Here is a 14337-nt window from a genome sequence, read left to right as displayed (position 1 = left end):
TGTAAAGACGTAATGTAAAGATGTAAATATATGTTTATACTTATATGTAACTCTCCAAATTGATTGATTGAAATATATATATATATATTTTATAATTAAATATATATATTAAATATATATTAAATATATATATATATATATATATATATATATTTTTCCTGGCGTTTCAATTATTTTCCCCTTTTGTAGTTATTCTTATTTCGTGGTTTATTTAGAATTGTGTCGTCTTTACATTAGAATTAGGGTTAGGGGCGTGAAACGAATCTTTGTTTGGGTTACACGTTGTCGTTATGCAATGGAGAGGACATTGACTAGTGCAAATACGATTATTATAGAACCGGACAAGTAACCGCGGTAGTTAGGTGCTCGAGATACTAATGACAATGATCCTAGGTTCAATAACGAATCCGCGGTCGACGGGATGATAGATGAACGTACTCACAAAATCTAAGTCGGACGCGTAATATTCACTGATCGTAAAGAATTACTCCTTTCATCAATGAGATCGCGAGAAAGAATGCCTTTCCCGTCCCGATGATGCCACAGAGGAAAACTATAACGGGATGTGTCTAAGGATACGAGATCATCGGATTCGTCGAGAAAAGCCTTCGTTCAGAAAGTAAGGGAAATTGGCGTTGCTGCTAATTGGTCAATCTCCATATCGGTGGTTAGAAAAAGATGCTAGCCGCCCTCGAGGGAAAGTTGCTAGTGGGAGACGCCGCTCGTTGAAAAATATGTCTCCCCTATCTTCCCGTAGTTGGGACTGAGACTGTTTGTCTGTTTGAAGGACTTTAGTTAACTAAACCTTAAGATTTATAACGGGCCCTCGGGCTAGCCGAACATGTACTGCGGAGACGCATCGACATCTGGCAATCATCTTCCTCGAAGAATAGGGTCTGCGCGTGGCGAGCCACGGGACAGAAACCGTTGGAATGTTTACTGTCGCGTGTCGCCACGAATATTTGTTTTAAGGAGAGCTATAGAATTACTCCATACCTTCGTTAGAGAAAGCGTTCATCCCGTGACCGCGGCTACGTTCGGCGACTGACTGTCGCCTCGAGCCCAAGCTCATTATCAACACTCACGAACAATTATAATCGGGTTGAATAACTACAATTGTTAAATTACAGCTATAGTAGATTCTAGGTTACAATGTTGCGGGATTATCCAAAATTCCAAAGTCTCCGGTGTTCTTTCATCTCCGACATATATATATATATATATCATACATAAATATTTAAAAGAAAAAATAATAATAAGGAACCTCTGATGGAAATACCTCCGCAAACATTGTTCGAACGTCGATCACCGAAACCTAGGGAAACAACAGGAAAGGGAAAACATCAAAATCGCAAAAACAAACATAAGCGTACCCCCAGCGGACCACCACCCCGTGGGGGATGGCATTATAAATAAGCAAAGCAACGTAGAGCAGCACAATAATTATCATTATCATCCTGGTGAATACTTTTATTACATTATTCTTTGCTCATTATTATTCTGGTAAACATTCTTATTACGCTCATTATTCTTCGCTCATTATTATAGTGATCATTGTTATTACCGTTCATTATTCTTTGTTCATTATTATTGCGATCTTCGTTATTACGGTTTATAATTATTTTGTTCACTCTTTGTTAATTGTATTGTTACTATGTTCGTTATTGCGCTCATTTTTAGAAATTTTGTATAGTATTTTGCGCTCCGGGGTCTTTAGTTTTTCGGTCAAGAAAAGAGAGCCGCGACTAAGTAAAAAGAAAATTTTATCTTTGAACGCGCATTGTAATTGCGGTATTAATCCAGGTAGTAAATTGTTCTGTCCGTATCGAAATAGATAAATAAAGTAGACGTTGATAGTAAACTATATTCGAGTTCAAGTAATAAACCCAGTAAAACCTTCGACGACCAACGGAGCAGCTGAGGTAAATGGCGCCAGACAGCGCCTACTCCTCAAGGTAAGAAAATTAATTTTGAGAATTTCCTTCTTCTCCGATAATTTCGTTGCCCTCGAGAATCGAATTAGAACTTCGTATCATCGGTCTCGTTTTATTTTCGCGGACGCTTTCGAAGATAGAATCATTATTCAAACTTTAAACAAAAGAGTTGTCCGCTGTGTCGGCTTGTGCGAACGGTGTTTTCAGCTACTGAAACATCCACTGATCTTCGCATTCTTCCTCCCATCGTTGGCAAAATATTGCCCGTCTTTGGGCAAGGCTTGCGAAATCACACAAATCCCGCACAGAAAGGACTATTAAATACATCGTCGGGGTCAATCGAAAATTAAGAGCTATACCGGCATTGCTATTAACCGATATTCTTGCCATCGTTGCATGCGATTATAAGAGAGAAATAGCAGAACAATTTCCCTTCGGAAATTTAACCAAAGGATCGTTGGCTGTGTTGGTTTGTGCAAACGGTGTTTTCGATTATCAAAAACACCCGTCGATCTTCGCATTCCTCCTCCCACTGTTGGTAAAATACTACCCGTCTTTGGGCAAGGCTTGCGAAATCACACGTGTCCCACACAGAGAGGATCGTTAGATTCATCCTCGATTATTAAACTCAAAAGGCAAGAAAATCGTGGTAACAGAATCCATCGTAGTAAATGATTTGAGTTTCGGTTCTAACGGCAAACTACTACAGCGAAATTAAAAGAGAAGAAGAAGTCAAACGTAAAAATAAATTTATATAAAACAACGAAAAATCTCACATTCCTATCCAATCCAGCAGCGCTAAAATATATGTATCCGGCTAATAAAATATATATATAAACGTAATAATCTAAGCAATCCTACATTCAAATAAAAATCCGCTCAATGAGGACAAATATTTATTGTTCACAGCTTTAATCCTCTCCCGTGCCAGTATCCCTGCACATAGCAGGTTAGCCGAAAGTGGAATTCGTTTACCAGTTGCATTAAGCGTCAGTTAACGCTACCCATTAAACGAAAAAATAATAAAAGTAAAATATTTTGAAATAGTCTTTAGACTATTTCCGGTGGCAGCAACTACCGTATTAATTAGAAATCTAAATCAGTATTACATACACAATAATATCATTTCAATTTATCTCCCTTCAGATTAAACTCAAACTCAACAAAAAAAAAATTTTCAGTAAAATTTAAATTTAAAATTTGAACGATGTCAATAAGCTAATACGTAACAATTGCATTTGCAGTGCAAAATGGAGTTCAACGAGCGCTTAAACGTCGAAATATCCCCAACGGGAAGGAAATGACGGCTAGATTTCATCGAAATCAAGGAAATCTTCGCGATTTGTGAGCTATTTTGCTTGTTTCTACGCTTAAACGGTAGTGCATTGCATTAGCAGTGTAAAATGGTGTTCAACGAGCCCTTAAACGTCGAAATATCTCCAACGGGAAGGAAATGACGGCTAGATATCATCGAATTCGACGAAATATTCGCGATTTGGGAGCTATTTCGCTTGTTTCTACGCTGAAACGGTAGTGCATTACATTTGCACTGTAAAATGGGGTTCAACGAGCGCTTATACGTCGAAATGTCTCCAACGGGAAGGAAATGACGGCTAGATTTCATAGAAATCGACGAAATCTTCGCGATTTGTGAGCTATTTTGCTTGTTTCAACGCTTAAACGGTGTGCATTACATTTGCAGTGTAAAATGGAGCTCAACGAGCTGTTAATCGTCGAAATATCTCCAACGGGAAGGAAATGACGGCTACATTTTAGCAATATCGACGGAATCTTCGCGATTTGTGAGCTATATTGCTTGTCTCGACGCTTAAACGGTAGTGCATTACATTTGCAGTGTAAAATGGAGTTCAACCAGCGCTCAAACGTCGAAATATCTGCAACGGGAAGGAAATGACGTCTACATTTCTTTGAAATCGACGAAATCTTCGCGATTTGCGAGCTATTTTGCTTGTCTCGACGCTTAAACGGTAGTGCATTACATTTGCAGTGTAAAATGGAGTTCAACCAGCGCTCAGACGTCGAAATATCTCCAACGAGAAGGAAATGACACTTTGTTTTCATCAAAATCGACGAAATCTTCGCGATTTGGGAGCTATTTTGCTTGTTTCCACGCTGAAACGATAGTGCATTACATTTGCAGTGTAAAATGGAGTTCAGCGAGTGCTTAAACGTCGAAATATCTCCAACGAGAAGGAAATGACAGTTAGTTTTCGTCAAAATGGACGAAATCTTCGCGACTTGCGAGGTATTTTGCGTGTTTCGACGCTTAAGCGGTAGTGCGTTAGATTTGCTGTGTAAAACTGAGTTCAACGAGCGCTTATACGTCGAAATGTCTCCAACGGGAAGGAAATGACGGCCAGATTCCATCGAAATCGACGAAATAATCGCGATTTTCCTGCTATTTTGCATGTTTCGACGCTGAAACGGTAGTGCATTACATTTGCACCGTAAAATGGGGTTCAACGAGCGCTTATACGTCGAAATGTCTCCAACGGGAAGTAAATGACGGCTAGATTTCATAGTGTTACGCCATGCGGCTTGCCATTGATCATATTCTTCACTGTCGGTCGCGGCACTATAATGTCGCAGACGGATCGTCGCGGCTGCCCGGCAAAACAAACATTGTAGTGGCAAGCGCATGGTTCATTAAGCAGAGCGACCTCCAGAAACGTCGATTCGTGGCCGTTATTTTATCTGGCGTAAAAGAATGTGGCGTGATCCGAAGGTAGTGGGAGTCGCCTTCCAGAAAGAATCAGAACGTTTCGAGAAGCCAAACAGTCTAGACATATCTTGTATCGCGCATTACATAGTCACATTTCTTTTTGTTTTCCATTTATATCTTTCGAGTTAATAAGTTGTTGCAATAAATATTAATTTAGTTGTGTTAATTCTGTGAAATTTCATTGAACTACCCTTATTATCATAACCGAAATAAGGGCATCGATCAGTTCGTGGCGTCGATTGTTTAATCGTAACGAGAACTTACAACTCTCGTTGACGTGATATCTCGCGATCGCGTCTCTCTGCGAATGATCGAAACATTTTGGTCCTTCGTGCCGGATCACGTGCCAGTGAAGAGTGCACTTACCAGTGACCACACAGTGCCACGTGACTTTATCAAAACCAGCAGCGGAAGCAGGAGCATCCACTACAGCGAAACCAGTGACGTCAGGCGCGTCATCTTCGAAGAAGCACATCCCATTGGCAAAGGAACGCAACGACGCAGCCTTCTGTCGCAGCTGGACAATCATCAACGCAACGAATTTCACAACTTAACATACACGCGACCTCACGCCGCACGACAGTAAGGTAAGCTCGTTCCTTATTTCAACCATCTCCTATCCTCGGCAACGATGACGAGCGAAGACCAACTCATCTCCCTGCGTCGGAGACGAGGCTATTGTAGCGGCCGATTCACATATTTATCGAATCGACTGGACGAGTACGAGCAATCTGAGAGTCAGCAAAATTCCTTATTAAAGAATTACGAGAAACAACTGACCGAAGTTGTGAGTCAATTCGAAGCGATTCAACTCGAATTAGAAGTATTGGACGAGGAGTAACAAGCGCGCGGCTTCGAAATAAGGGATCAGTACGTCGCGGTAGACACAAGGCTACAAAATCTTCTGAGGAACGCGCAAACAGCTTCGCCGTTGACACCCATAAACCCCCCAACCTGTTCATCATCCGCAAGTTTAAATCCGATATCCATTAAATTACCAGATCTTCGGCTCCCTACCTTTGACGGAAGCTTAGAAAAATGGAACACGTTTTATGATACCTTTTCCTCCACAATCGATAAAAATCCTAGTCTCACTGACATACAGAAATTCCATTACCTGCAGTCCGCCCTGCAAGGAGAAGCAGCCGATTGTTTAAACGCGTTACCCCTTAGTAATGTAAACTACAGTCAGGCTATAGCCGTTCTCAAGGAAAGTTTCGAATGTCCACGATACACAGCTTTCAGTCACTGCATGGCAATAATTGATTATCCAAGGATAACCAAGGAATCTCCAACGGAATTAAGGCGCTTAGTCCACACATTTAAACAACACATATATGCATTGAACAAATTAGGAGAATCCTACCCCGATACCAGTGCTATGCTCAACAGCCTCATCCTCTCGAAAATACCACTAAGTATCCAAAAGCAATGGGAAATGACGCTGCCCAATAACGAGGTGCCTCCGTACATTCATTTACTAAACTTCCTAGAGAGATTAGCACGAAGCTCCAGACCGATCACCACAGTCAGACAAACAAGAGAATCACCGGAACAAACTACTCCTGTCCGTCAACGCGCATCACGAGGGCATGCACTTACGGCGACACAGGTTACTCCAACATGCCCCACCTGTCAAGGACCACACCCCATTTGGAGATGTGACACCTTCAAAACCAAATCCCTTCGCGAACGCATTCGGGAGGTCAAAAGGGCATCACTATGCCTCAACTGCCTCGGGAAATGGCACACAACGAAGCATTGTTTCGCAGGATCATGTCGCGTATGCGGAGAACGACATCATACAATGCTGCATAGGACAAAACGCCATTCAGGGTCTCGTTCCAGCACGTCCAGCCCGAAATCTTCCCCATCAAATAGCCGATCCACAACACCTTCTTTGCCACCCTACGTATCACCCACTCGTCGCAAAAGGCACACAACAGACCACAGATCGGAAACACCACGAACAGCCGCGTCTCCAAGTCCACCGCCCAGTGACAAACGAACACACAACCAATGACGCCGACGATCGACGACTCCGTTCATGACCGAACATATCAAACCAATAGCATCCGAATTACTGTCCAATGATCTAGTCATCACAGCGCAGATTAATATTTTGAATGATAAACAGCAACCAATCCGTTGTCGAGCGTTGCTCGACACCGGATCCAGTATGAACTTCATTACCGAGGAATTAGCGAAATCGTTAAGGATAAGGCAAAACAAATGTTCGGTCCCGATCGGAGCTCTAGATACCTTGACAACGACCTCTAAGCGACACATCACGGCCACGATCACTTCCACTGACGGTACATACACGCGGACATTAACGTTCCTTATCATTCCAATCATATCAACCTTAATTCCCAGCGAACCCATCGATCGTTCGACACTTGAGATACCAAAAAATCTCAAATTGGCCGATCCACGATTTCATTTACCAACTCCGATAGATGTACTATTAAGCTCAGGTTCAACACTCGCGTCGATGTGTGTGGGACAAGTCAACCTCACGCAGCCAGACGAGCCTGGACTGCGTCTGCAAAAGACGCGATTCGGATGGGTAATCGGGGGGAGTCCAACTTCCCAAACCGCTACAAACATATTTCACACATCCACGACGACTTTACAAGCAGACCTCGCGCGGTTTTGGGAAATCGATGAAGGACCCTCAATTAAACATATCTCAGAGGCAGATCGACGATGCGAAGAACACTTCCAAGCCCACACCCGACGCACCAGCGAAGGACGATACATCGTCGCTCTACCTTTCAACGATCAGCTTCAGTCACTCGGATCCTCTAAAACGCTGGCGAGTAAACGACTCGCCTCACTCAATCGCCGATTCCAGCACGACAAACGCTTCGAATCAGAATATCGAACGGTAATACAGGAATACCTGGCGTTGGGACACATGACGAAGGTCAATGACAACCACTCCGACGACAACGGATACTATTTACCCCATCATGGCGTGACCAAAGCATAGAGTCAAACCACCAAACTCCGTGTAGTTTTCGACGGATCGGCACCAAGCACTACCGGAACCTCCTTAAACGATACACTTCACACAGGACCCAAGTTACAGGAAGATTTATTTTATATATTAATTAGATTCCGCGCTCATCAATACGTACTCACCGGCGACATCGAGAAAATGTATCGGCAATTCCTCGTACGACCAGAGGATCGGAAATATCAAAGGATATTATGGCGCAGCGCGAGTGGAGAAACAGAAACATATGAGCTTAACACTGTAACGTTCGGTTTATCCGCAGCCCCAACGGCCGTGTTTGGACCCAACTTTTAACCGCAAAATGGAAAGTCGCCCCACTCAAGTGCCAGACCATTCCTCGGCTCGAGCTGAGCGGAGCACTCCTTCTTACGTCCCTGATGTCGACAATACAACAAGCCCTATCACACAAAATTACTCGAACTATCTATTGGACCGATTCCACTATCGTCCTCCATTGGCTCAATACATCACCTCACACCCTTAAAACATTCGTCGCTAACAGAGTCTCCGAAATTCAAACAAAAACCAGCATCCGCGATTGGCGCCACGTTCCTACCGACGACAATCCCGCGGATTTAATATCACGCGGCCAAACACCCGAAGAGTTTCTGCGCCCAACCATCTGGCAGCACGGTCCTGCATGGCTCTACCAGTCGGAAGGCTATTGGCCGACATGGGCGCTAACACCGCAAATTGAAGTACCGGAGCAGAAGGGGGCGATTTGTCCGTCCACAAACCCCGCCGATTACTGTTTGTTGCAAAGGTATTCATCCTGGCCCAAGTTGATACGAATCATAGCTCGTTGCCTCCGTTGGAAACAGAAAAGGAACCGAGCGGCACCACTAACCGTTACTGAATTACGCATAACGCACAATAAACTGATAAAATTGTTGCAAAACATCCATTTCTCCGAGGAAATTCGCACACTCCAAAAAGATCGGAACGCGGCGATAAAGGGTAAGCTCACGCGACTCAATCCGTTCATAGACAAGGAAGGAATATTGCGAGTCGGGGGTCGACTCAGTCATTCGTCGATGACCTTCGCCCAGAAACATCCCATAGTATTACCTAAGTCATCCGTTACAGCACGCATCATAGACCACAAGCACAAGATCCACATGCATTCCGGAACGCAGGCTACGTTATACGCAGTAAGACAAAGATACTGGCCCGTTGACGGTCGAAGTCAAGTATGGCGGGCGATCAAAGGCTGCGTCCGCTGCTGCCGCGCTCAACCACCGCCGGTAGAATACGTGATGGGTAATCTGCCGGAGGCGCGAGTAATGGAATCTCGCCCATTTACAAACGTCGGCGTCGATTACTGCGGGCCGTTCCACACCAAGGAAAAACGAGATCGTAACCGTCGTCAGATAAAAGTATACGTAGCCATTTTCGTATGCCTAGCAATTAAAGCGGTACACATCGAGCTCGTTGACGATCTCACTAGCGAAGCCTTCATCGCCGCTCTTCGCAGATTTATCGCTCGACGAGGCTATTGCTCCACCATCCATTCTGATAACGGCACCAACTTCAGAGGAGCAAGCAACGAATTACGAGAGCTTCACGATTTATTACAATCGGACGATCACAAGGAAAAAGTAACCGCATTTTTAGCCGACAAACAAATCGAATGGCGCTTCATTCCCCCTCATTCGCCGCATTTCGGTGGGCTATGGGAAGCAGCGGTGAAGTCATTTAAACGCCACCTCAGGCGTGTAGCCGGCAACGAGTTACTCACCTCTGAACAATTGAATACTCTTATCATAGAAATAGAAGCAGTCCTCAATTCCCGCCCGCTAACTCCTATCTCCACCGATCCAAATGATCTCCTAGTCCTCACTCCCGGACATTTTCTCATTGGCGATTCACTAATGTGCTTACGTGATCGAGATTTCAGAGACATTCCATCGAACCGACTCTCCAGATGGCAGCATATCCAACAGCTTAAACAGCATTTTTGGAACCGCTGGCATAAGGAGTATTTGAACGAGCTAACCAACCGCAATAAGTGGAGGAAGGGTGGACACGGCATCCAAAAAGGCACAATCGTCATCCTCAGAGAGGACAACGTTCCCTCCATGCATTGGCCTCTGGGCCGAGTTATCAAGGTTCATCCAGGCGCCGATGGTGTCATCCGGACAGCTACAGTTCAGACGGCAAAGAGCGTTTTGGATCGGGCCGTCAAAAGGCTGGTCCCACTGCCAATTCAACCCGATCTCGAGAAACCCGAACAACTAGCCACCGAGACGAACTAAGATGGGAACTTCAACCACATCTCGCTAATTTGATCGGTACCCTCTCAACGGGGGGAGGATGTTACGCCATGCGGCTTGCCATTGATCATATTATTCACTGTCGGTCGCGGCACTATAATGTCGCAGACGGATCGTCGCGGCTGCCCGGCAAAACAAACATTGTAGTGGCAAGCGCATGGTTCATTAAGCAGAGCGACCTCCAGAAACGTCGATTCGTGGCCGTTATTTTATCTGGCGTAAAAGAATATGGCGTGATCCGAAGGTAGTGGGAGTCGCCTTCCAGAAAGAATCAGAACGTTTCGAGAAGCCAAACAGTCTAGACATATCTTGTATCGCGCATTACATAGTCACATTTCTTTTTGTTTTCCATTTATATTTTTCGAGTTAATAAGTTGTTGCAATAAATATTAATTTAGTTGTGTTAATTCTGTGAAATTTCATTGAACTACCCTTATTATCATAACCGAAATAAGGGAATCGATCAGTTCGTGGCGTCGATTGTTTAATCGTAACGAGAACTTACAACTCTCGTTGACGTGATATCTCGCGATCGCGTCTCTCCGCGAATGATCGAAACACATAGAAATCGACGAAATCTTCGCGATTAGTGAGATATTTTGCCTGCTGTGGACGCCTAAACGGTGGTGCATTGCATGTGCAGTGTAAAAATGAGTTCAACGAGCGCTTAAACGTCGAAATATCTGCAACGGGAAGGAAATGACATCTATATTTCTTCGAAATCGACGAAATTTTCGCGATTTGCGAGCTATTTTGCATGTTTTGACGCTTAAACGGAAGTGCATTACATTTGCAGTGTAAAATGAGGTTCAACGAGCGCTTATACATCGAAATGTCTCCAACGGGAAGGAAATGACGGCTAGCTTTCACCGAAATCGACGAAGTCTTCGCGAATAGCGAGCTATTTTGCTTGTTTCCACGCTGAAACGATAGTGCATTACATTTGCAGTGTAAAATGGATTTCAGCGAGCGCTCAAACGTCGAAATGTCTCCAACGGGAAGGAAATGACGGCTAGATTTCATCAAAATCGACGAAATCTTCGCGATATGCGAGCTATTTTGCTTGTTTCTACGCTTAAACAGTAGTGCATTGCATTTGCAGTGTGAAATGGAGTTCAACGAGCGCTTAAACGTCGAAATATCTGCAACGGGAAGGAAATGACGGCTAGATTTCATCGAAATCGACGAAATCTTCGCGATTTTTGAGCTATTTTGCTTGTTTCGACGTTTAAACGGTAGTGCATTGCATTTGCAGTGTAAAATAGAGATCAACGAGCGCTTATACGTCGAAATGTCTCCAACGGGAAGGAAATGACGGCTAGATTTCACCGAAATCGACGAGATCTTCGCGATTTGTGAGCTATTTTGCTTGTTTCGACGCTTAAACGGTAGTGCATTACATTTGCACTGTAAAATGGTGTTCAACGAGCGCTTATACGTCGAAATGTCTCCAACGGGAAGGAAATGACAGTTAGTTTCCGTCAATATCATCGCGATTTGGGAGCTATTTTGCTTGTTTCGGCGCTTAAACGGTAGTGCATTGCATTTGCAGTGTAAAATGGAGTTCAACGAGCGCTAAAACGTCTGAATGTCTCCAGCGGGAAGGAAATGACAGTTTGTTTCCGTCAAAATCGACGAAATCTTCGCGATTTGCGAGCTATTTTGCTTGTCTCGACGCATAAACGGTAGTGCATTAAATTTGCAGTGTAAAATGGAGTTCAACGAGCGCTTAAACGTCGAAATATCTTCAACAGGAAGGAAATGACGTCTATATTTCTTCGAAATCGACGAAATCTTCGCGATTTGCGAGCTATTTTGCTTTTCTCGACGCTTAAGCGGTAGTGCATTACATTTGCAGTGTAAAATGGAGTTCAACGAGCGCTCAAACGTCGAAATATCTCCAACGGGAAGGAAATGGCAGTTAGTTTTCCTCAAAATCGACGAAATCCTCGCGATTTGTGAGCTATTTTGCGTGTTTCGACGCTTAAACGGTAGTGCATTGCATTTGCAGTGTAAAATGGAGTTTAACGAGCGTTTAAACGTTGACATATCTCCAACGGGAAGGAAATGACAGTTAGTTTCCGTCAAAATCTTCGCGATTTGGGAGCTATTTTGCTTGTTTCGACGCCTAAACAGTAGGGCATTGCATTTGCATTGTAAAATGGAGTTAAACGAGCGCTTAAGCGTCGCAATATCTCCAACGGGAAGGAAGTGGCAGTTAGTTTTCCTCAAAATCGACGAAATCTTCGCGATTTGCGAGCTATATTGCTTGTTTCGACGCTTAAACGGTAGTGCATTACATTTGCACTGTAAAATGGTGTTCAACGAGCGCTTATACGTCGAAATGTCTCCAACGGGCAGGAAATGACGGCTAGATTTCATCGAAATCGACGAAATCTTCGCGATTTGTCTGCTATTTTGCTTGTTGTGGACGCCTAAACGGTAGTGCATTACATTTGCACTGTAAAATGGTGTTCAACGGGCGCTTATACGTCGAAATGTCTCCAACGGGAAGGAAATGACGGCTAGATTTCATCACAATCGAAGAAATCCTCGCGATTTGGGAGCTATTTTGCTTGTCTCGACGCTTAGTCGGTAGTCCATTACATTTGCCGTGTAAAATAGAGTTCAACGAGCGCTCAAACGTCGAAATATCTCCAACGGGAAGGAAATGGCAGTTAGTTTTCCTCAAAATCGACGAAATCTTCGCGATTTGCGAGCTATTTTGCGTATTTCGACGCTTAAACGGTAGTGCATTGCATTTGCAGTGTAAAATGGACTTCAACGAGCGCATAAACGTCAAAATATCTGCAACGGGAAGGAAACGACGGCTAGTATTCGTCAAAATCTACGAAATCTTCGCGATTTGCGAACTATTTTGCTTGTCTCGACGCTGAAACGGTGCAGTAGAACATTGGCGACTTGCAGCAAATGAATGAAAACGAGCGCTAAAACATCGAAATATCTCCAGCGGGAGTGGAATGACAGTTAGTTTCGTCAACATCATCACCGCGATTTGGGAGCTACAGAGCCTTGACGCTTAAACGGTAGTGCGTTGCATTTGCAGTGTAAAATGGAGAACAATGTGCGCTCAAACGTCGAAAGATCTACAACGGGAAGGAAATGACGGCCAGATTTCGTCAAAATCGACGAAATCTTCGCGATTTGGGAGCTATTTCGCTTGTTTCGACGCTTAAACGGTAGTGCATTGCATTTGCAGTGTAAAGTGGAGTTCAAACAGCGCTCAGACTTCGAAATATCTCCAACGAGAAGGAAATGACACTTTGTTCTCATCAAAATCGACGAAATCTTCGCGATTTGGGATCTATTTTGCTTGGTTCAACGCTGAGACGATAGTGCATTACATTTGCAGTGTAAAATAGAGCTCAGCGAGCGCTTAATCGTCGAAATATCTCCAACGGGAAGGAAATGACAGTTAGTTTCCGTCAAAATCGACGAAATCTTCGCGATTTGCGAGCTAGTTTGCTTGTCTCGTCGCTTAAACTGGAGTGCATTACACTTGCAGTGTAAAATGGAGTTCAACGAGCGCTTATACGTCGAAATGTCTCCAACGGGAAGGAAATGACGGCTAGATTTCATCGAAATCGACGAAATCTTTGCGCTTTTTAGCTATTTTGCTTGTTTCGACGTTTAAACGGTAGTGCATTGCATTTGCAGTGTAAAATAGAGATCAACGAGCGCTTATACGGCGAAATGTCTCCAACGGGAAGGAAATGACAGTTAGTTTCCGTCAAAATCGACGATGTCTTCGCGATTCTCCAGCTATTTTGTATGTTTCGACACTGAAACGGTAGTGCATTACATTTGCACTGTAAAATGGGGTTCAACGAGCGCTTTTACGTGGAAATGTCTCCAACGGGAAGGAAATGACGGCTATATTTCTTCGAAATCGACGAAATCTTCGCGTTTTGCGAGCTAGTTTGCTTGTCTCGACGCTTAAACTGGAGTGCATTACATTTGCAGCGTAAAATGGAATGAAACGAGCGCTAAAACATCGAAATATCTCCAGCGGAAAGGAAATAACGGCTAGCTTTCTTCAAAATCGACGAAATCTTCGCGATTTGCGAGCTATTTTGCTTGTTTCGAGGCTTAAACGGCAGTGCCTTATATTCGGTGTGTAAAACTGAGTCCAACATGCGCTTAAACGTTGAAATATCTCCAACGGGAAGGAAATGACGGCTAGATTTCATCGAAATCGACGAAATCATCGCGATTTTCCAGCTATTTTGCATGTTTCGACGCTGAAACGGTAGTGCATTGCATTTGCAGTGCAAAATGGAGTTCAACGAGCGCTTAAACGTCGAAATATCTCCAATGGGAAGGAAATCACGGCTAGATTTCATC

At 43.8% G+C, this 14337-nt stretch overlaps 1 protein-coding gene across 1 annotated transcript; it reads left to right on the top strand.

The window, feature by feature from the left end:
• Positions 1-6724: 6724 nt before the first annotated feature.
• Positions 6725-9384, top strand: LOC117238938 (the record flags this gene model as incomplete). The annotated part of the gene is made up of 2 exons (XM_033504141.1): positions 6725-6900; positions 7962-9384. Coding segments are annotated over exons 1-2 (1599 nt in total), but the record flags the coding sequence as incomplete, so codon positions are not given.
• Positions 9385-14337: the final 4953 nt, after the last annotated feature.

Source organism: Bombus vosnesenskii, unplaced genomic scaffold, assembly GCF_011952255.1.
Source record: "Bombus vosnesenskii isolate JDL3184/JDL3185 unplaced genomic scaffold, Bvos_JDL3184-5_v1.1 scf7180000013779, whole genome shotgun sequence".
Lineage (NCBI taxonomy): Eukaryota > Metazoa > Arthropoda > Insecta > Hymenoptera > Apidae > Bombus > Bombus vosnesenskii.
This window is presented reverse-complemented; position numbering and strand designations above follow the sequence as displayed.